This window comes from Takifugu rubripes, chromosome 8 (genome assembly GCF_901000725.2).
Source record: "Takifugu rubripes chromosome 8, fTakRub1.2, whole genome shotgun sequence".
Classification (NCBI taxonomy): Eukaryota; Metazoa; Chordata; class Actinopteri; order Tetraodontiformes; family Tetraodontidae; genus Takifugu; species Takifugu rubripes.
In genome coordinates, this window is record NC_042292.1 from 9,950,685 (window position 1) to 9,973,172 (window position 22,488).

Below are 22,488 nucleotides of genomic sequence, written 5' to 3' on the forward strand. Positions count from 1 at the left end.
TGCATGCAACCACAGAGCTGTTTCCTGTTAAGCAACCTCACTTCCTGTCCTGCTTCCAGAAAGTGGCCATTATTAAGCGGCCATTATTAAGCGGCCATTTTTAAGCGCTAAACTGAAAAGGATTTACCAGTTGGCATAAACCATGAACCTGAACAAATGTGTAGACTGATTCGGACAATATCGACTTGAAGCTTCAGGAGAGAATAATGCTCTTTGCCACATTCATTTATCCAAGAAATGGTTAGGGTAGATCACATGATTCACCACTGAAAGCAGAAGCGTGTGCATCCCAAAGTAAACCACAAGGAGAAACAATGAAGTGCACGTCTTAATATTTTTTTTAAATAATAATAGATGAGAGACTTGGGCCTGATTTGTGTTTTGTTTTGATTTACAAGAAAATACCAGAAAATCTGGGGGGATCTGGCATCACTCTGTGACCTCGAGCCTATGAGTGTTTAGGTAATGCAGAGAACATCAAGATCATCACCCCTGCTGGTTTGGACATCAGTCCAACAAAAGATCAAAGAGGACGTGGTCAAACACTCATATCAGGATGCTATAGTGGACTTCGGTTCAAGCTGATCCTGAAGCTCCAGGACCTGGAGCAGGAGTTCCTCACCGAAAGGGCCCAGGTGGTGAGAATAGGGGACACCACACCCTCCACACTGGTCCTGAACACAGGTAGCTCACAGAGCTGCATGCTCAGTCCAGCCTTCTTCACTCTCTTCGCCATAAACGGGCTCCACAAACCACCGATCTTTATCTGAACACCAGCAGGACCAAGGGGGTCATGGTGGACTACAGGGGGCCCAGGAAGAGAGACCAGGCTCCCCTCTTTCTCCAGTGAGAAGCCTTTTGACAACATCAAGTTGCTGGGCATCCACATCACACCTGAGATGACCGGGTCCCTCAACACACCTCACCTGACGAAGAGCGACAACAGAGACCCGAGCTGCACAGGACAGAGAGAACAAAAGACCACCACACATTTGTTCCCAGAGCTGTGCAACTAATTTCCCCTCTGCACACACACACAGACTCACACACACACCCACATACACACACGAAATGTGCGATAAAGGCTAAGATACGCACTGAACTACACTTTATAATCTTGCTCATACACGTTCTTTCTCTGTTACTAATGTCTCACTGTAATTTGCTACTATAATCTTGCTTTTTTTAATTTTTTTTTTACATATGTATACATTTTGATATATGCGTATGCCCTTTGGCTCCATCTTGCTACATCAGAGTGCATTTTCTTATTTTTTACAAACAAGAGGAGTTTAACTGTGTGAAATCATAATCACAATAGAATTTTTACAATAATAATAATAAAAATAATAAACAGACTGCGCTCAAAAACTGTCCAGCTGAGTTATAGTGATCGTGTGAGCAAGAGTGAACCGAAGCTCCTGCACAGCCGTGTCAAATACAGCCACACGTGCCATCCAGGGGGGCCAACCAGTTATTACTGGCTATTACTCTCTCACATAAAGCCAGTAGGTTTGGAATGCTTTTAAAATAAATTTTAAAACTCCAGTTTGTATTTACTCCAGCTGCCTGTATGATTTTATACATTGTTGGATAATCTGAAACATTTCAGGGTGAAAAATCTATCTATCTATCTAATGGCAAAGACGTGGAGTTTTTTTTAGAACTTTACTATTTATTCTGCGAATGTGATGTTGCAAAAGTGAAGATTGTGCTTCCCTAGGGGCGTGCACGTGTGGATGCGGATGAGTGCGAGCCATATTGGGGATCGAGAGGAGAGTGAGCTGAAACGGTGTCATCTTCATCTGAGAGCAGCTCTGTTCCATCAGCAGCGGGAATCTTCTCCCTGCTAATACTGTGTTAGCATTTAGCATGAATGTGCATTTCCAGCCAGATTCAACTGCCAGACTGTTTTCACATATATATATTTATATATATTTATAAGACTCTCTCTTACACACACATATATATAACTCTATATCTTTATAGAGGGGGAGATGCTGTGATGAGAGGTTCAGAGGAGCAATTATATTTCCTGTGATAGTAATCACAGTACTTTTGTGGGGGCTGTGAGGGGGGTTTGGGTACCTTACATTACATTACTTCAGAGGACTTCCTGCTGGGTTTTTCGGTTCGGTTTTGCAAAGTTCGCAGAAGTGTCAAACCACTTTGCAGCGAAACTACCGAGACCTGATGACATCGATGACTTTTGGAACACTGTGATGCGCAACATGAGGAGCTCAGTGCAGACATAGGGGTCCTACATGAGCTGACCTTCACACGCGCACGCGCACACGCCCATCCACGTCAAACCTCCAGATTGTGTACATCGAAGCCGGAATTCTTTGCGTTCAGGCCGTGTGCACAGTTGCATAATTTCCCAAAGAGTCACGCCATTTGAACACACATTTAACCCGCTTTGGCGTGTTTACTGTCCTGCTGTGACGTCATCACGTCATTTCCCCTGTCAGACATGCTGTTATCTGTTTCCATAAACACGCAATATGAAACCGAAGCGTCCGTTTGACAACTTTAAGGCGTTCAGAGTAGCAGCCTCTCGGCTAAAGCTGTTAGCCGACAGAAAACGTCAGTTTGCTTAAAAAGCGCTGAATAAAGCGTCATGAGACTCACCGCTTCAGGTTCGTCAGGCCATTAAAAAGTTGGTTTTGTCGTCTTAAAGTCCGCAGCGGTGATGAAGACTCTTCTGCCTCCTGCCGATGAAGACGAGTGATGACCACGCCCCCTGCGGGAGACGCTGCTGCGTCATCACGCAGAATCTTACGTATCGCGTAGTGACGTACCTACTGTTGGGACGTCAAGTCAGAATGAGAGATGTATACATGTAAACAGCAGGTTTTGTCCTGTAAAGTTAATAAAATACCCAGGCTTCTGAGTGTGTGTGTGTGTGTGTGTGTGTGTGTGTGTGTGTGTGTGTGTGTGTGTGTGTTATGATGAATTTACCAAGCTTACCTAAACTCAACTCAACAATAAACATTAAAGAAAGTAAGAAAAAACGAAAGAATGGTACCTGAATCATGTGGAGAACCTATCTTCTATAAAGAATATTTTTACTGCACAGGCTTTCAGACGTGTATGGGTGTGTACATTTTATTAGTGTTTATGTTCCTATGATGCAGATGAGAGGCATATAAATGAGAGGTATATAAACAGTAAATGTTAAATCTCTTTTTCACTGTTCACGTCTGCTTGTTTGCACCCTCTTGTGGCCATACTGTGGTACTGCACCAGCATCTGGCCCTTCATTCATCAGACGTCAGTCAGAAAAGGTGATTCTTGCTGTTTACAGACTCTTGCCATATAGGACACACCATAGGCAGGCCTATTCAGGACAGGTGGAAACAGGGTACAGGCCAGATCCTGTTCAGGCCTTAGTGAAAGAGGATGTGATTTACAGACCTAAATAAGTGTTTTTCTCCTGAAACTGAGACTCATTGGAGCTGAAATGCTGATCTTCACTGAAATAACTTGGCTCTGTTGTCTGTTTGGACAGTCATGCGGCAGACAGGGCCAGAACTCTCTTCCCATTCTTTATTCTCTGCTAGGTTGTACGAAAATCTTAGCCCAAGAGTGAGTCAAATTAGGATAGCCAGAGAACCACTCTGAAGTTGGGCTGGCTTGGAAAGGTGGGGGGGCTCTATCTTACCTGCTTGTGTATATATCTGTATAAACCTCTCCAAGACAAACCAACGTTAGAGTGGTCCAGGTTTTTTCCAGCCTGAAGGACAGCACAGCAACTATTCCAGTACCCAAGACTGGTTAGAACATTCTGAGTACAAAAGACAAGTTTGACCCGTGGAGTCGTGAATGGTGGGTACCAGATAGTCCAGACCCCAATCTTCTTTAATTGAATAGCTTTACCCTCTATAGCACGACTAAATCCAACTATCTGGTCAGATTGTTAAGTTTTAAAAATCTCTAATGTGATGTTCTACATTTGTGAAGATGGTCTTTGGCCTCAGTCTGCTAGCGTCTTAACATGACCTGTTTCATCTTTATCGCTCACATCAGATGGGCAATTTTAGGCCTACAACAGAATTAGAACATTATATAAAATAAAGATGGTACACAGTTAGACTTCCTGATGACATCGTAATAAAAACAAATAGAAAATGATAATGCAGCAATAAAAGCAGCTCAGAGCAAGATTTATTAATGTCATTCTTAGAGAACCGGTGTGGTTTGAATATGTCATCAAATCAGTTTATCGGTTCATCTTTTCAAGAGCTGTGATCGAAGTTGTTTTTTAATTCATTAAAGTTCCTGGTAAATGTTAAAGTTCCCACATTCTGTTCAAAACTACAACTAGCTCAAAACTACAACAGAGCCCTTAAAACTCTTCTCCAACTTCTATTCCTTCGTCTTCCTCTAAGGTGCCTGTTGCCACCTCCTCGTAGTCCTTCTCCAGGGCAGCCATGTCCTCTCTGGCCTCGGAGAACTCTCCCTCCTCCATCCCCTCTCCCACGTACCAGTGGACAAAGGCTCTCTTGGCGTACATCAGGTCAAACTTGTGGTCCAGTCGAGCCCAGGCCTCAGCGATGGCGGTGGTGTTGCTCAGCATGCACACGGCCCTCTGGACCTTGGCCAGGTCTCCTCCAGGGACCACGGTCGGGGGCTGGTAGTTGATGCCCACCTTGAAGCCAGTAGGACACCAGTCCACAAACTGGATGCTTCGCTTGGTCTTGATGTTGCTGATGGCCACGTTGACGTCTTTGGGCACCACATCACCACGGTACAGGAGGCAGCAGGCCATGTACTTACCGTGACGCGGGTCACACTCGAAGCAGGAGTTGGTGATTTCAGCCACCGTCAGCTGCTCGTGATAGGCCTTCTCTGCCGAGATCACTGGAGCATATGTGGCCAGGGGGAAGTGGATGCGAGGGTAGGGGACCAGGTTGGTCTGGAACTCTGTCAGGTCCACATTCAAGGCACCATCAAAGCGTAGAGAGGCGGTGATGGAGGACACAATCTGGCTGATGAGGCGGTTCAGGTTGGTGTAAGATGGACGCTCAATGTCCAGATTCCTGCGGCAGATGTCGTAGATGGCCTCATTGTCCACCATAAAAGCACAGTCTGAGTGCTCCAGGGTGGTGTGGGTGGTCAGGATGGAGTTGTAGGGCTCCACTACAGCTGTGGACACCTGAGGAGCTGGGTAAATCGCAAACTCCAGTTTGGACTTTCGGCCAAATTCAGCAGAAAGACACTCCATCAGGAGAGAAGTGAAACCAGATCCAGTTCCTCCTCCAAATGAGTGGAAGAGCAGGAATCCCTGCAGTCTGGCACACTGGTCAGACTGAGAGACAAAGACCAGATTTCAGAAGACCAACATGTTGGACTAGACAAGATTTGATCAGTAGTCAAGTTTAATTTTACAATTCAAGTCTCAGCACAACAAATATGACATCAATAAAATATACTGAGGCCAAATTTTCTGTGTGAGAGTCCCACGTCAACAGAACCTCATCTACCATGTAGATCTGGCGGACTCACCAATTACAGTGGGCTCCAGGTCCACAAAGATGGCCCTGGGGACATACTTCCCAGTGCCAGTCTCACTGAAGAAGGTGGTGAAGGAGTCGTCGTAGGCTCCAGAGGGCTTGGTGCTGGACATGTGTCCATCGGGCTGGATGTCATGCTCCAGGCAGTAGAGCTCCCAGCAGGTGTTTCCCATCTGGACTCCAGCCTGGCCAACGTGGATGGAGATACACTCGCGCTGCAGACAGACAACATATCTCACATTTGATCTTTCAGGTGTGTCGCTTCGCTTCAGCTGCTGAAATCAGTGACGCTCACAAACATTCCTGAGTTCAGGCCTTTATGTCGATGGTTCAAATCTACATTTGAAGTCTGCCAAAGACATCAAAACAAGGAGTCCTAATGGTTTAAATGCTTCCTGTCCATCAATTAAAGTTTATGGGGGTTACAGCAGTGGCTGATGGGAAATGCTGTCAGTCTGCAGCAGGCATATTGCCTCCACACCCAACCTGCAGGAGGCAGCCATTGGCTGCAGGGCTCCTGAGACTGGAACAAGTTGGGTCTCATCTGGAACTTAGTCCTGAGGGAGTTTGTGATGTGGTCCAACCTGGTTTGGTTCTCCATACCTACAGGAGGTGCTAAAATTTGCATCTCCTAAGTTTTTTTAGCAGATGTAAATGTTTGCATGGAGCCACGCCCATGTCAACATGAGGGCAGTTGGATTTGGTGTCAGTCTTTCGTTTGTTATTAAAAAAGCAAACAGCAGACCCCACCCAGAGGCTGTCCTTGGAAACTCCTTTGTTTCCTGGACAGGGTTGACACCTGCGTTAAAACATTTGTCTGCAATTTTCAAAAGTTTATGCCAGGTTTACCTAAACAAAATGTCATCAGTCCAAATTGCACAAAAGTGCATAAAAGAAAACCCATCAAGTTTTGACCTCTGATCTGCCAGAAAATGTTTGTTTTCACCAGCCAACAAACATGTTGAGAGTCTTAACGTGAAAGCTGGTTGGCAGAGTCCTACCGGTAGCTCAGATCTATACTAAAGAGAAGTGTCACCACATTTTGGCCTTTGTGACAGCAGTTTCTGAGCTCATATTAAGAGCATCTGATGTTTATGGCTCTGATCATCACCACACTAGTTCAGTCAGTAAAACCTTTAAACCACTACACTAGTTCTTGTTAAGTCAGTAAAAATGAGAGGACTCACCATAATATTGTTAAGTGCCTTTGTTGTCACAGTTTAGACCCGTCTCATTGACACCGAAGGTCACGGGAGGACTGTGGGGGCCTCCAGAGAAGATAGTCCTGTAGTCCAGAAGCCCCACCTCCACACACACATTCCACCACCCAACACATTCACACCTCCATACAGATTCAAACTGAACCCCCCAGGAGCAACTCCACCCTTGAATAACCAGAACATTTAGTTCCTCAAACCAGCTTTCTATCCAGCTTTTTGTCTTTAACATTAAACTCTGTTTTAGCTGGTTTGAACCAGCATTTGGAGGGGCCATACTGGTGTTTCCGTTTTCAATCTGACTGCTCAGCTTCCAGTCAACACTTAACTTGCAACCCACTTTCCAGCCTTACGGTGGCGCTCAATGTGAGTAATCTGACGGGAAGTGAAGGAAGTTTGAAAGAAGTCAAAGTTTGATAATGCGAGTCATGCTTGTTTTTCCGCTTCCTGCTCTTACTCCTCGTGCTCCTCCTCCTCTGCTTATAAGCTCAGCTTCTGTCTGAGGTCCACACTCACAAAGATCCCATTAAAGGTGACTGTGAGCCTGCAGAAAAGTGTTGAAGAAAACAACAAGCAATCATCATCATCATCATCATCATGGTGAGTTTATTCCTTATTTCACACTTTTAATCCTTTTTCTCTGGTAAATATGTGAAGAGTGAAGAACACACACATACATGCCAGGCTGTTTTTCTTTTATTAGCTGACTTTGACCATTTCTCCAGTGTGTCTCTTTAGACATTTGTCTGTGTCTTGAAGTTTACTTTTCAGTGTTGAAATGGTCATGTGAAGATCAGTTCAGTCTGTCAAACCTTTGAACTCCTCCCTTCCTGACTGGACTGGACAACTATAATGTCTCCTTATTGCGAAACACATTTCTGCATGTAGAAAACAACACGCCTTCAGTTCATACGTGTAATTCTCGTTCTGCCGGATGTTCGGTATCTGTGCTGGCAGGGTGGCTAACAGGAAGCTGCCTCCACTCAGGCTGAAGCTGAGTTGTGTCATGTGATGTGGACTGTTGTAATTTCACGATTTCGCAGCTGTCTGATGTCAATGTGAGAATCTTGTAGTTCGTAAGCTGGATCAAACTTCACTTAAAATAGCTTTCGCCGCCATCCCAGTGCCCCTCTCCCCACATTGGATCCATGGGGGAGGGGAATCACACTGCCAGCTTTTTCTCTACTCTATCTAAAGTTGTCTTCTTTAATGCAGTTTTTCTGTGGGTGTTTATTTATGGTATTTCAACTAGGTTTGTGTTAATAACTATCTTATAATTCAAAAATTAAAATCAGTACTTTTTCTTGAAGCAAAATATTTAAGATTTTTATCAAATCACAATAATTACAGCAGCAATTACGGGCAATTAAATTCTCATGTCAAGACAGCAAGAATGATGGCGAAAGACTGTGTGAAGGAAAAGGTATCGCGCAACCATTGGATTCTGAGGATTCTGCTGTGCACATACGATTGTGAAAGTGTTTGTTTGTATTTGACCACAAAGTAGGTCACGTAATCATGTTTGGACTTGTTATAGTGGCCACACCAAAACAAGTTTGATAAGAGAGGATAAATGTGGCGCTTCGAAGATAATAAATTCTGATGAATTGCAGCCACGTTCAGAAATAGGAATTTCCTCAACAACTCAAAACATGTGTGACCTTTGGCCTCAGACTTAAAAGAAACTTGAACGGGTGTCTTTTTCAGACATTTATTTGGAATAGAACAGTGGAGCGGCTAATGCAGTAATGCTAGGGTAATGTGAATGGATTATTCATCTATAAATATTGGATACACCTACAGGAAGAGTGAACATGACCTTTGAGCTCTTTGTCGACACAAGAGTTACATTCCTATTACTCTCAGCACCTCCTGAAGGTATGGAGCAGTAAACCAGATTGGTCACATCACATCACAAACTCCCTCAGGACTGAGTTCCAGATGAGACCCAACTTGTTCCAGTCTCAGCAGCCCTGCAGCCAATGGCTGCCTCCTGCAGGTTCCACCCCTCCGCTTTAACAAGCAGCTCTAAATATTTTAGCTGGGTGTGGAGGCAATATGCCTGCTGCAGACTGACAGCATTTCCCATCAGCCACTGCTGTAACCCCCATAAACTTTAATTGATGGACAGGAAGCATTTAAACCATTAGGACTCCTTGTTTTGATGTCTTTGGCAGACTTCAAATGTAGATTTGAACCATCGACATAAAGACCTGAACTCAGGAATGTTTGTGAGCGTCACTGATTTCAGCAGCTGAAGCGAAGCGACACACCTGAAAGATCAAATGTGAGATATGTTGTCTGTCTGCAGCGCGAGTGTATCTCCATCCACGTTGGCCAGGCTGGAGTCCAGATGGGAAACACCTGCTGGGAGCTCTACTGCCTGGAGCATGACATCCAGCCCGATGGACACATGTCCAGCACCAAGCCCTCTGGAGCCTACGACGACTCCTTCACCACCTTCTTCAGTGAGACTGGAACTGGGAAGTATGTCCCCAGGGCCATCTTTGTGGACCTGGAGCCCACTGTAATTGGTGAGTCCGCCAGATCTACATGGTTCAACTGTGTAGATGAGGTTCTGTAAAAAATTTGAATAAAAACGAAACGTCATCTTTGTATTTCAGATGAAGTTCGTACAGGAACATACCGCCAACTTTTTCATCCTGAACAGCTGATCTCAGGAAAGGAGGATGCTGCAAACAACTACGCCCGTGGTCACTACACTGTTGGGAGGGAACATATTGACTCAGTGCTGGACCGTGTACGGAAACTGGTAAGAAAGGACTTGTTTTACTTCTGTGACACCAAATTAAAATGGTTCAAAATGTTATGGTCTACTGAAATCTGGTCTTTGTCTCTCAGTCTGACCAGTGCACCGGACTACAGGGTTTCCTGGTCTTCCACTCATTTGGAGGAGGAACTGGATCTGGTTTTACTTCTCTACTGATGGAGCGCCTGTCGGTTGATTTCGGCAAGAAATCCAAACTGGAGTTTGCGATTTACCCAGCTCCTCAGGTGTCCACGGCTGTAGTGGAGCCCTACAACTCCATCCTGACCACCCACACCACCCTGGAGCACTCAGACTGTGCTTTTATGGTGGACAATGAGGCCATCTACGACATCTGCCGCAGGAATCTGGACATTGAGCGTCCTTCTTACACCAACCTGAACCGCCTCATCAGCCAGATTGTGTCCTCCATCACCGCCTCTCTACGCTTTGATGGTGCCTTGAATGTGGACCTGACAGAGTTCCAGACCAACCTGGTGCCCTACCCTCGCATCCACTTCCCCCTGGCCACATATGCTCCAGTGATCTCGGCAGAGAAGGCCTATCACGAGCAGCTGACGGTGGCTGAAATCACCAACTCCTGCTTCGAGCCCACCAATCAGATGGTCAAGTGTGACCCGCGTCACGGTAAGTACATGGCCTGCTGCCTCCTGTACCGTGGTGATGTGGTGCCCAAAGACGTCAACGTGGCCATCAGCAACATCAAGACCAAGCGAAGCATCCAGTTTGTGGACTGGTGTCCTACTGGCTTCAAGGTGGGCATCAACTACCAGCCCCCGACCGCGGTCCCTGGAGGAGACCTGGCCAAGGTCCAGAGGGCCGTGTGCATGCTGAGCAACACCACCGCCATCGCTGAGGCCTGGGCTCGACTGGACCACAAGTTTGACCTGATGTACGCCAAGAGAGCCTTTGTCCACTGGTACGTCGGAGAGGGGATGGAGGAGGGAGAGTTCTCCGAGGCCAGAGAGGACATGGCTGCCCTGGAGAAGGACTACGAAGAGGTTGGCCTTGATTCGATAGAAGATGAAGAGGATGGGGAAGAATATTAAAAGCTCAGAGCTGGTGCTCAAGTCATTGCTGTTGCTTCTCTTTCAAAAATTGCAGTCACACCAATAAAGATGACAACTGTTCCGGCTGTGTTCTTTGAAGCTCTGTTGAAAACCACATCATAGATTTAAAGCTTTTAACAATCAGTGGTGTCTGTGTCATTACAAATACACTGTACTTTTTATATTTTTTTATTATAAGACAATGCCTCTTTTCCTCTAACATCCTGTAATGTCATATATTTTATTATTTCTGAGTTTTAGTCTAACTTCATCAATTACCAATTTTGAAAACAGAAAAGGTTTGCATCTTCTTCCTGTGGGTTTTTTTCAGCCCAATAAAAGCTTTTTCCCCTGTTGCTTTTAGTAACTTTAAGTCAGGGAATGTCTTATTTCCTGCTCCAACTGCATATGACATTCATACATTAACATCATAATATGTAACTGAACTCTATAACTGGTTCCTACATGTTACTTATTCAGAGTTAAACTTTGGACTTCTGTTGTTCTGTAATGAGATGGGAAAACAGAAATACTTATTATTATGCTGATTAATATTCATGAATTTTGTTGCTTATACCATCCAAAAAAATCTGTGTTGTTGTGACTAAAGCCTTAACAATATGACTAAATTTCCAAACTTCAATCATGGCTGTGTATTTGAAGTGTATCGGTGGCTGGATCATGTTACAGTGAAAATAAGAATCTATTTTTCCCCCTGAGAAGAGACAGCTGCTGCCTCCTTCCTTTTGTCAGTCTTATTCTGGAGGACTGTTGTGCAACTCCAGAAACGTCTTACATCAACAACCTGGCTCCGCCCCCGCTGCACCACCATTGGACAATCACAGGAGCGCCGTCCTCGGATTGGCTGCTTCCTGCCTTTCTGTTTCCGGGTTGTATCGGGTAGTAACCGCCCTTGTCCGAAAGTGTCGCCGCCCGTCTTCGGAGCCCACTGTCCGTCAGCCCGAAACAGCCAGTCCCCTCAGTGTGGAGGTGTAGGGCGTCAGGGGTGCGCCCGGACGGTGGGTTCAGTGTGTGTGTGTGTGTGTGTGTGTGTGTGCGCGTGTGTGTGTATGAAAGTGTGCGTGTGTCATTGTGGGTGAGGATAGATGAGGAAGTAGTAACCTCAGCTAGTCCAGTTCGGAACATAATTAAGCTTTTGTATACTTGTTTAGTTAACCCATTCGCTTGTTTATTTATTATTCGTGACAGTTCTCAGTTGGCTTTTCTGTTTACGTTATTTACGTCAGGGAGGCGTCTCCCTGCCTTTAGTGATAACACCTTTATTAGCCATAGACGCAGCTACCGTGCTAATTTCAGGGAACCCCGATGGCGTCATGAAGGAACTGATTGTTTTGAGTTATTCAGGGGGTTTGTGGTCAGTGAGAATTTTCCCCTATTTTAGATGTGATTGGCAGGACTATACAGTCCGAATATCACAGCTCTCCCTGGGGAAAAGCGTACTTCCATAGATTTAAACAGACTGCGCCTAGATCGAGCTCACTTTTTGGAATATAGCTGCATTAAGTGATTCGTCGATAAGATTTATTTGAGTAAAAACAGCATAAATCAGGCTTTCAGAGTTCCAATGTGGGACCAGTTAACCGGGGGACAGTCTTGTCTGGAACGGCCCAGATTGTCTGGAAATAGCTTAACATGAACTATTTACTGTCAACCTTGACATTTCTATGTGTGATGTCAACAGGGAGACGTCAGACTGTCACTCTGTCCAAAACATCAGTCACCAAGTTTCGTCTTGTCCTTTTATGGCGTCTTTCACCTGTTTTCAGCTGTTCTGCAGGTCCGCTCTGAAATATAGAACTAGTGATCCCAGACACCATCAGTGCTGTGTGGAGTTGGCTGACATGAGAGAGGTCTTCAGAGTGAAGCGTGTGTGTGTGTGTGTGTGTGTGTTTGTTTGTGTTTCTCAGCTCCTATGAGGTCATCGGTCAAGTTTATCAGTTCTGTTGTGCTCATTCTGTGTTTAAAGCTAACTCGATAATAAATATTTTAGCCATTAGATTGTAAATGAAATCATCATGGCCCTTCTTGCCACACCCCCAGTTCTCTTTAAGCCTCGCCCTAAATGTCTTACTGGTCCGGTGTTTCTGCTCCTCTCTGCTGTTCCTCTCCACTCCTCCTGCGCAGAGCTCACGATGGCGTTCAGGAAGGCGTTGAAGCGGACGGTGATGGTCGGTGGTGGGGCCATCGCCACTGTGTTCGGCCTGTCCCAGGTGATTGAGTACAGGAAGAAGCAGGTGAGTTGACAGATTTATTAGCTGCAGACTGATGTTTATCTGCTGTAAACATCCAGCTGTGCAGAATTTCACAATAGTTTACGAGGTTTTTCCCTGAGTTTGGACTGTCAGGCAGGGAGGGAGCTTGTCTGATCTCTGTTTCAGTGAACTAACTGAGCTGCAGGTTAACATAAGAAAATAGACTGTAACAAGGTTCACTTCCTGTTTCATAACGTGTGTTGTGAACAGAGAGACCGGGGGACATGTTGTTTTTCTCTGGCTCTTTATACCAAATTGCCAGTCTTGTACTTGGAAAATATTGTACTCTTCCGCTCCCTGAAGGTTAAATAAAGAGGTAGGCTCCATGTTGGAATGCTAATTATGAAGCTGGGTTCATAAAGCGGGCTCAGCTCTCAGGATGTTTCTGTCTCCGTTGAGTATTTTTGCGCCACCTCGTCCAGGACTTGATTTGTTCAGTTGTCATAGTTACGAAATGAAGCGCTGGGTTTTTCGAGCTGGGGTTTTCACGCTGTAGCCTGCAGACTGACAGACTAACAGGTTTTCCTCCTCTCTTCGGGAGCATTGTTTCAAACATGAATGTCTCTGCCGGCGGGATATGTGACTGGAAAAGAATTTGTGTTATTTTGCTTACGCAGGTATAATTTTTCACACTCCTGGTTAGGATGTTCTCCACGTGCTGTTTGGTGTGATGTTTCGGTCACATTCCCGGGGAGTTCTTGACAAGGTTTGACCACATTGTCGCTGGTCTGTCCAGATGTTTGAGGTGAACGATGGTCAACAGGACCTCTTAAAGTGGTGCAGTTCAGTGTGGTTCTTCACACTTCATTGATGTACAATCCCGGTAATTCCTGAACTCTGCTTCCTTATTATGCCGTGTTCAGGTGGAAAATGGGTCCCTTTTTTAAGTTGGCAACCCTAGTTACAATCCACCATATATCGGTGAGAATGAGGTAAAGGAGGCCAGAACTGGGAAGTGTGGGGGTGCAGCATGGTAGCTGAGCCTCAGCATTAACATCTAGAACATCTGGGCTGCTGTGAAAGGTAAAACTGACCTGGACATAGTGTGTTTCTGTTGGACCAAATTATAATTCTTCAATTTTGAAATTACAACTCCCCTGCAAATATGTGAAGATAGGAGGTACAAAAGTGATACATAGAGCCGTTGTGACATTTCAATAGGAGTTTTCAAAGCATTTTGTCTGAATTTTTAAGCAGGATAATGTCAGAGAGCCTGTCCACATATTGATGGTGTTTGTTCCTTTTTAAAATAAAAGTTTTATGGCATAAAAAAGAAACAGCTGCTGTTTGTTTACAGTGATGGTCTAAAAAAGGCAGAAAAAGAGAGCAAGCAATACACATAATCCAAGAAACAAACATTTACATACAGACATTTAAAGTTAGAGAATCGCTGTTCTAACTGCAGAAAAGGAGTCAACATGAGCAGCTTGGATCTGCTGCTCAAACATGTAACAGGAACTGAAACAGGAATTCCAGTTGTAAAGTGGAAGAAAATTGGACCAAAGGCAGAGTGGACCCTGAGAAAAGGGAGTGAAACCAGATCACTGGACCTCAACAGGTCAGCACCAAGGAAGAGTAGACTGGAGAGACACTCGGGTGCATCACCGATATGTTCTTAAAGATCAATCGATGAGCGATGGAAACGTCGAGCCTTTTATACGCACAGGTGACATTAGGCCGTTGTATAGATGACATCACTATAGGTAACATGCAGGAAGGTCATTTATGCTGAAGGAATGTAATATTGATTACTAATAATTAAAGAGTGCAGACAGAGAGCAATAGTTTTGTAGGCGCTGTCAAACTCTAGATCTGATTCATGGGCGAAGAAGACCTATAGGTGACTACATTTAGTTACTATGGCGCAGAAAGACTGATAAAAGTGAGGCTGAGGGGAGGGATAGATGTGGCTGAGTGAAGCAAAGGTTCACCTGAGTCTATAACAGCATCATCAGCATAGAGGTGTATCCAGGAGGTTCAGCCACATCAGTCATGCAGCGAGTAACAAGGAGCCAACAAACAGGCCAGTGTAGGACGCCTCTGCACGAGGCCTTGGCCAGACAGAGTGATGCTAGAGGTGGAGGTCTCTCTTTGATAGTATTGTGCTACGGCTGCTCTAACCACATTTACATGACACCCTGAAATTCATACCTGACTCAGCTATTCAGGTAATCACATACACATTTAGGAGATTTTTCCCCCCTCAGTTTTTATGCTCAATCGTCAAAAAAGTGTTAACCTCCAAGAGTAAGTTTTCATATTTTGCTTTTCTTTTGTGGTTGACATGACGACACTAACATGAAATGTATTATTTGTCTTCCCTTCATGTCCTGTCACCAGCCTGCAGGGGTAAGCAGAATTTGACCTGATAAAACAATAGTTAGTAATCATGCATGCTTCTAATCCCAGTGATTACTGATGACATGGCTGTCCATCCTGTCTCCATTAGTGGAGGCATATGGCTTTAGCAGCCAACTGGCTATTAGCCTGACTTAACATGATTACATTTTGCTTTGCGCGTTCACCACAAATAGACGTGATTTTATCTTTGTCTCATTTGTGGCTGCAAATTATAAATGCTGCTTTTATGTTATGGCTTCAGAGCTTAATGCAATCATGTAGCTTGAAGCTGCTGCGTGGAACATTCATGAATACTTGATCCTCCCATCAGAGACGATGCCCTGTGATCATTTCTTTTAATCCTAATCCGTATTTACAGGAGTGAAAGTAAATATGATTTGAATTTGTTGGGTTTTGTGACGCTTCAGCAGCATGTGGCAGCAGAGCGGCGCTTGCAGCACTTAATTAACGTGTTCTTTGATTTTAGTATGTGGAAATATGCTCCATGCTCCTAAATCAATAACTGCACCAGACTAATCTATCTATGAAGTGTAAATTCTGAAAGCAACCTGGATTCCAACAAGCTGTGACGCTGAAAGGCAATGTAGAAAGTTAGCACTGTGCCACAGACACAATGCTAACAGATGCAAATGCTAATCAGGAGATTTCAGTGTCCCATCTTTAACCTGGAATCAGGGTTGTAAAAGTGGTCACGTCACATTTCTGTGAATAAGTAAATACCTGCATTCATTCTAAATGCAGTGTTGTTTGACGTTTTTCAGCGATGATTGCAGATTTCTTTGATACAGTTGCAGAGAGGAACGCAGTATTAGTTTGTACTCTGGATAATTGAATACAGAGGACTCACCTGAGCCAAAATAGTCCAACGTAATATTAGTAGAATAGAAATAATCAATAGTAACCTAGAACATGATTAAAAACATCACTTTATTGGTTAAATATTTTTAATATGTCTATTTCCAATTTATTCACATCACATTTTCAGTCTTTTTTATTTTTAGTGTACATTTTGGCAACGTGGGTCCTTCATATTCAAATATTCACTGATGTGATGAAGACATCAGCTCATCACCGTATCGTCACTCCGGTTTGTGTGTCAGCTGTTTTAGATTTTTCTACAGAAATTCACATTTCTGTAACCTTCACCTGAAGAATCCAAAATCCATCAACATTCTCAACATTTTCCATTGATAGTGAACACTTATGTGTGTTATATCGAGAGTTGCTTCCTTCAGAGGTAGGATGTCGAGTCAGACTTGTGTGGACGGGGGAAAGCTAGGTATCCGATGATGCATTTCCATTCAGCTCGCAGCAGCGATGGTGGAAATGACGAACTTCATAGTAAAGACGTCCAAATATGAAGTGCAGAAGATCACAAGAGCGTGGCTGCGTACTGTAGTCTTGAGAGACAGCATGACACAAACCTGGACTGGAAGAAGTGATCTCCTCACCATCTCACCTTGTCACCATGGCTCTTCTTGTTCCCCATCAGGCTCGGTTAGCCCTTGTGGCAGCAGAATCCGAGCTGAAGGTTCCGTTTGCCGATGAGCTTCCCGCTCGACAGGAGCAGCTCGCTGCTCTGCAGAACACAGAGGAGTTTGATGTCCTGGTTGTTGGGGGTGGGGCCACCGGAGTAGGATGTGCCTTGGACGCCGTCACTCGCAGTGAGTTTCCTGTAAACACTGAAGAGAGACATGAGAAGCATCGGTGTAAAGATGGACTCATCAGTAGATGATGTGATCACATTTAAACGTGGTCACCTTTTAACCAGGATCTTTTCTCAGGCTCCAGCATGTTTGCTCCTCTAGGTCATGTGACCCTGTGCTGTTTCCCTCTTCTTTAGACCTGAAAACAGCTCTGGTGGAGCGCAGCGACTTTTCCTCAGGGACGAGCAGCCGCAGCACCAAACTGATCCACGGAGGTGTCCGATATTTGCAGAAGGCCATCATGCAGTTAGATTATGAACAGGTTCCCAGTCCTCCTCATCATGTCTTTTCTCTATCGCTCCTCCAAGCTTATCTTTCCCTTCTGTCTCCATGGCAACAGTACAAGATGGTGAAAGAAGCCCTTCTTGAGCGGGCTAACCTGTTGGAGATTGCCCCTCATCTGTCTGCTCCGTTACCCATCATGCTCCCTGTTTATAAGTGAGTGTCCATTAGCCTGATAGATTTTATGCGAACAAACTCAACCTCCTCATGTGGTTATTCCTAAGATGGTGGCAGCTTCCGTACTATTGGGCAGGTATTAAGATGTATGACGTGGTAGCTGGGATCTACTGCCTGAAGAGCAGCTACGTCCTGAGTAAGAGCAAAGCTCTGGAGCTCTTCCCGATGCTCAAGAAGGACAAGCTGGTCGGTGCCATTGTCTACTATGATGGTGAGCCCTCTGTGCCTTCCTGCTCTCACAATCCTAACATGAAGTGAGTAAGCATTTTGATAGGAGAGACATTTTGCACTGAGATGTCAAAAAACAGGGAATTGATAAAACAATTTGGTTGGTTGATGGTGGAATAACCAGCAAAGTTAATGAATAAATTAGTCCTATAGTACTGATCGTCTGGATTATAGAGTACATTTCCTTTGAGAAAGTGAGAGCTCAGGTTAAATCGGAGCCTTAAAGGTTACTCTATGAAGGGTGAGCAGGATGTTTGTTTTTTAGATGCGTGCTGATAAAGTGGCCAGACTGGCTGCTGCAGCCTTTTCTTCTCCTTGTTAATACAGCGTGAAAAACACGTCTCATTCTGCTGTTTTTGCATCAGTGAAACAGAAAAAGGCCTTAGAGGAAACGTTCTGAGCCATGTTGGTAGCAGCACAGCTCACAGCCAGTAAGCATCAGCTCGAGGTTAAAAGCTCTTCTTCTCTCTTCAGGGCAGCATAACGATGCTCGTATGAATCTTGCTATTGGCCTCACCGCCGCCCGCTACGGGGCCGCTGTTGCCAACTACACCGAGGTGGTCCACCTGCTGAAGTCCACCGACCCACAGACCGGCAAGCAGAAGGTTTGTGGCGCCCACTGCAGAGACGTCATCACAGGTGAGTGACCAGTGTCGCTGCGTCTGATCAGATTCTTGTCATGATTGATGAAACGGAAACTCAGCAGGCATCTCTCATCTCTTCCCACAGGAAAAGAGTTTGACGTGAAGGCCAAGTGTGTGATCAACGCCACAGGACCTTTTACTGACTCTCTGAGGAAGATGGACAACCAGGAGAGCCAGAACATCTGTCAGCCCAGTGCTGGAGTCCACATCGTCATCCCTGGATACTACAGGTGCACATTAACGGTGTCATAAATAAGCACCAATGCCCTCCCTCTGCACTGACACGCCTCTTCCTTCTCCTCCTGTGACCTTTCTGTGGTTTTTAACATCTGGATATCCATTTTCCCGTCATCTTCTTCTCATCCTGATCCACTCCAGTCCTGACAACATGGGTCTGCTTGATCCAGCGACCAGCGACGGTCGTGTCATTTTCTTCCTGCCCTGGGAGAACATGACCATTGCTGGGACGACAGACACACCAACCAGTGTGACAGCTCATCCAATTCCAGGAGAGGATGACATCAACTTCATCCTTAGGGAAGTTCGCAACTACCTGAGCGCTGATGTCGAAGGTACGCTGGAGCCATCCCGTTCCTGTCTTTTAGTTTCGACTCAAAAATATCAAAGCTTCAGCCTGCCGATTGTGCTTTGTGTCATCTGCAGTGCGGCGAGGAGACGTCCTTGCGGCGTGGAGTGGAATCCGCCCCCTGGTCACAGACCCGAACTCCAAAGATACTCAGTCGATTTGCAGGAACCACGTGGTCAGCATCAGTGACAGCGGATTGGTCACCATTGCTGGTTCGTTGGCTTCTTTATTACAACTCAGCATATTTGAGAGTCTGTGTTCCGTCATTAAAGGTGTGTGCATGCGTGTTTGAGGTGGTAAGTGGACCACCTACAGGTCCATGGCCGAGGAGACCCTGGACGCAGCTGTGGAAAGACTGGCTCTGTCAGCAGGACCGTGTAAGACTGTCGGTCTGATGCTGGATGGGGCGAAGGGCTGGACCCCGACCTTCTACATCCGCCTGGTACAGGACTACGGCCTGGAGAAAGAGGTCAGAACCAGAATGCTGAGGTCATCACTGTCACTGAGAGTCCAGCTGCTGGTGTAGATTCACATTGAGAAGCTGAAAGCGTCCATGATGACATGATGTCCGCGCCCAGATGAATGCGTTGGTATTTTAGGTATTGAGGTTCCAACAGCTGATTGGCTCTTCCTGCTCATCGTTGTCCACAGGGTTAAAACCTGTTCAATTCAACCTCTTTATACCGGTTCAACAGGATGATGAGTGGCATCGAGTGGCATTTGGACATCTCAATGAATTTTTTCGTGTTCAGGTGGCTCAGCACCTGGCCTCCACGTACGGAGCAAAGGCGTACGATGTGGCCAAGATAGCTCAAGTCACGGGACAAAGATGGCCGATCGTGGGCAAGAGGCTGGTGTCAGAGTTCCCATACATTGAGGCTGAGGTACACCAAAGCAAACAGATCCTGCCGGTCGAAGACTCTTCCTCACGAGTGCTCTTCCTCAGGTTCTGTACGCCATAAAAGAGTACGCCTGCACCGCCATCGATATTATCGCTCGCCGGACCCGCCTCGGCTTCTTGAACGTGCAGGCGGCAGATGAAGCGCTGCCACGTATTGTGGAGATCATGGGCAAAGAACTCGACTGGAGCCAAGAGAAAAGAACGGTACGTGATCCCAATCAATAAGTGGTTGATTGACAGACACAGTCTAGATCCAGTCAGCTGCAGCAGAATTTCTGTGTTATGTTCAGTGGTTCCAGAGCAGATCAGGGATGCCGAGCACCTCCGAGATCCCACATATTTGAGATGTGATTGGAATCTCAATTCTAATTTAGAGCCATCTGGAACAACTGGAAGAAGCGTTATCTCCAGATCAGGTCCAAAATAACTGATCCTGTTCAACCTCATGACCAGAACTAAAGTCCACATTCAAATTGACAACCCAGTTACTGCAGGACATCAGCGTGATGATGATGATCGTCATGAAGAACAACTGCAGTCTTTGTTTCGAGAGTTTAGCCATTTTGCTTCCATTGTGTAATGAGAGAATAATCCAGTGAAGCCTTAAAGGTGCTGAACCCGTTACCGTGGTAACACCTGCTCTTTGATCCAGGCCGAACTCGACGCCGCCAGGAAGTTTCTGTACCATGAGATGGGTTACAGATCTCGCTCGGAACAGCTGACCAAGACCTCCGAGATCAACCTGGACTATCAGGAAGTGGTCAGGTGAGCATCCTGCTGGTCACGTGACCCTTGCATCGTTGATGATCGGATTCTGACCTCCAAAAGAAAAGAGAAAGATGATGGTGATGATGACTGTGTGACAGGTATAAGAAACGTTTCCACAAGTTTGATAAAGAGCGCAAAGGGTTCATCACGACTGTGGACGTTCAGCAAGTCCTGGAGGTGAGTTAACATCTGGATAGGAATGTTTGGACCCGTTCACTGCTTATTGACTTCACTGCTGTCCGTTTCTTTTCAGAACATCAACGTTCACATTGATGAAAATTCGTTGCATGAGATCCTGAATGAGGTGGACCTCAACAAGAATGGCCAGGTTGAGATCGACGAGTTCTTGCAGGTGCGTAACTCCATCATGGGAACTGATGTCTTCACTTTTCTGAAGGCAAGAACCTCCTTTTTCAGGTGTGGAGTCATTTGGGGGATAATTAGGAACATCCATCGTCAACACTTCCAGTAACAAGACTTGAATTGTCTGTGCGCGTGCGTGCGTGTTTCTGTTCTTCTACTTGCTACAGTGAAATGAACAAAATAGTCTTTTCACGATACAATATCAAAGTTTGGTCCTCACGATATCAAAAGTGTGATTGAGGGTTCAGACTTGGTTTGAAGGTTCAGGTTCATGTTGTGTTCAGGTCAGGTCAGGGGTTTATGCTGAGGAGCTGGGCGACGAGTTATGGCAGTAAAAGTCCTCAACGACAGAAGTACAAATGTGTCCATGTATGTGTCGATGTTCATGATGATGTTGCACTTGTGTTTCTGCTACGTGTGTGTGCTCGCTGATCTACGGGAGCTCTGCAGGGTCATCACTCAGGTACAGTATCGTACTGACGGTCACTAACCCGTGCCAGCAGGTTTCAGTCATAACATGAAAACGTTATTGTTCTGGTGAAGATGGAGCTGGAGTGTTAAAGCTGAACCTTAAAGGTGTGGACAGAAAGAGTCAGCTGAGCTCTGCGCCAATACCTGATTTTCCTGTTGCTCGTGAACGTCTCCCTCTGAAAGCCGATTCCTCCCTTATTAAAGCTGCACTGATCGTTCTGAGAAAGAGACAAACAAAGGAGCGGACAGTATTATCTTATCTTATCTTCATTAATGTGGCTAAAGGTTACTGTGCCTCAATATATGTCACAGTAATCCTATCAATAAGCGGATGTGGGAAATAAAATTGTCCTCAGAACAAAACAAGGGTTGACGTCTAACAACAAGCTGAGCCGCTGTTCCTCCAGAAGTCCAGGGTGGGTTTGGAAGGTGCGTCAGAGGTCGCAGGGTCACAGTTCTGTCGTGCATGCTCGCCGGTTCCTCCACTCAGTTCCCTACATTAAAAAGTGGCAAACAGTTCAGCTTTAACACGTATAAAACAGGGATGGTGGTTTGGTGTCTCGGTGGTTGGACGGGTCGGTTGTCAAAGTCTCTGTGGCTCTTCCTAAAGACTTTACTTCCTGTTTCCTGTTCAGCTGATGAGCGCGGTGAAAAAGGGTCAGGTGTCCGACAGCCGACTGGCCATCCTGATGAAAACAGTGGAGGAATCTCTGGATAAGAGGGGGCCAGTGACAGTGGACCGCAGTGGGGGTGGAGTCTAAGACTGGGACCAGACTGTGATGTCATCAGAGGAGACAGAGCTGAAGCAGCTGTGATGCCATAAGCACACCTACAACTCCTGTTTTATACAAATATTCATATTTAATCACTTTTCTATTGTCTGTTTCATATCTAGATTGAATCGACTGAAGAGGGAGCACTTTATTTCACACAGTTCTCTTCTTCAGCTTCAGTTAAAAATGCCTTTACTCCTTTCCAGCCACTTCTGCATTTTATATTTTGATTTTAATTGATATTTAAAAGCTGTTTAACACCATAGATTTAACAATTCTTTTAAATTTGTTTACCTTCTAAAAGAAAGTTTAGAAAAGTTGAACTTATGTTTTTAATCACATAAATAACTACAAATAACTTTAGAACATCTTCATTCTAATACGT

General features: G+C 45.3%; 3 protein-coding genes and 1 pseudogene across 15 annotated transcripts in view; 2 read left to right on the forward strand and 2 right to left on the reverse strand.

Moving 5' to 3' along the window:
- inpp4ab (inositol polyphosphate-4-phosphatase type I Ab) overlaps positions 1–22,488 on the reverse strand; it is an 81,498-nt gene that overhangs the window by 15,038 nt on the left and 43,972 nt on the right. For 8 of the 9 annotated variants that reach the window (XM_029840308.1, XM_011606435.2, XM_029840307.1 and 5 more), the window contains exon 1: positions 2,632–2,768. The exons of the other annotated variant lie outside the window; for it this stretch is intronic. The gene's annotated coding sequence lies outside the window, so the exon portion shown is untranslated. Of the gene's footprint in view, positions 1–2,631; positions 2,769–22,488 lie in introns of those variants that run through there. 9 annotated transcript variants of the gene reach the window in all.
- On the reverse strand, positions 4,129–5,756 carry LOC115250684 (tubulin alpha-8 chain pseudogene; annotated as a pseudogene).
- On the forward strand, positions 7,177–11,210 carry LOC101061990 (tubulin alpha chain-like). Of its 2 annotated transcripts, none has more exons than XM_011620352.2 (4): positions 7,177–7,326; positions 9,044–9,267; positions 9,358–9,506; positions 9,596–11,210. In XM_011620352.2, coding segments are annotated over exons 1-4 (1,350 nt in total). In that variant the 5' UTR covers positions 7,177–7,324; the 3' UTR covers positions 10,571–11,210. The 2 variants fall into 2 exon arrangements, with proteins under 2 accessions (XP_011618654.1, XP_003978981.1); XM_003978932.3 differs by having other exon boundaries at positions 7,187–7,333; positions 9,045–9,267.
- Positions 11,439–22,424, forward strand: LOC101062218 (glycerol-3-phosphate dehydrogenase, mitochondrial). 4 transcript variants are annotated; one of them, XM_029840318.1, is made up of 19 exons: positions 11,439–11,589; positions 12,716–12,825; positions 15,184–15,192; positions 16,697–16,868; positions 17,048–17,172; positions 17,251–17,348; positions 17,417–17,580; positions 18,072–18,236; positions 18,327–18,471; positions 18,620–18,813; positions 18,905–19,039; positions 19,121–19,296; positions 19,580–19,711; positions 19,774–19,932; positions 20,381–20,493; positions 20,595–20,673; positions 20,750–20,848; positions 21,310–21,322; positions 21,966–22,424. In XM_029840318.1, exons 2-19 carry the CDS (start codon positions 12,724–12,726, stop codon positions 22,046–22,048), a joined length of 2,163 nt encoding a protein of 720 aa, XP_029696178.1. In that variant the 5' UTR covers positions 11,439–11,589; positions 12,716–12,723; the 3' UTR covers positions 22,049–22,424. The 4 variants fall into 4 exon arrangements, with proteins under 4 accessions (XP_029696178.1, XP_029696176.1, XP_029696177.1 ...); XM_029840316.1 differs by lacking the exon at positions 21,310–21,322; XM_029840317.1 differs by lacking the exons at positions 15,184–15,192; positions 21,310–21,322.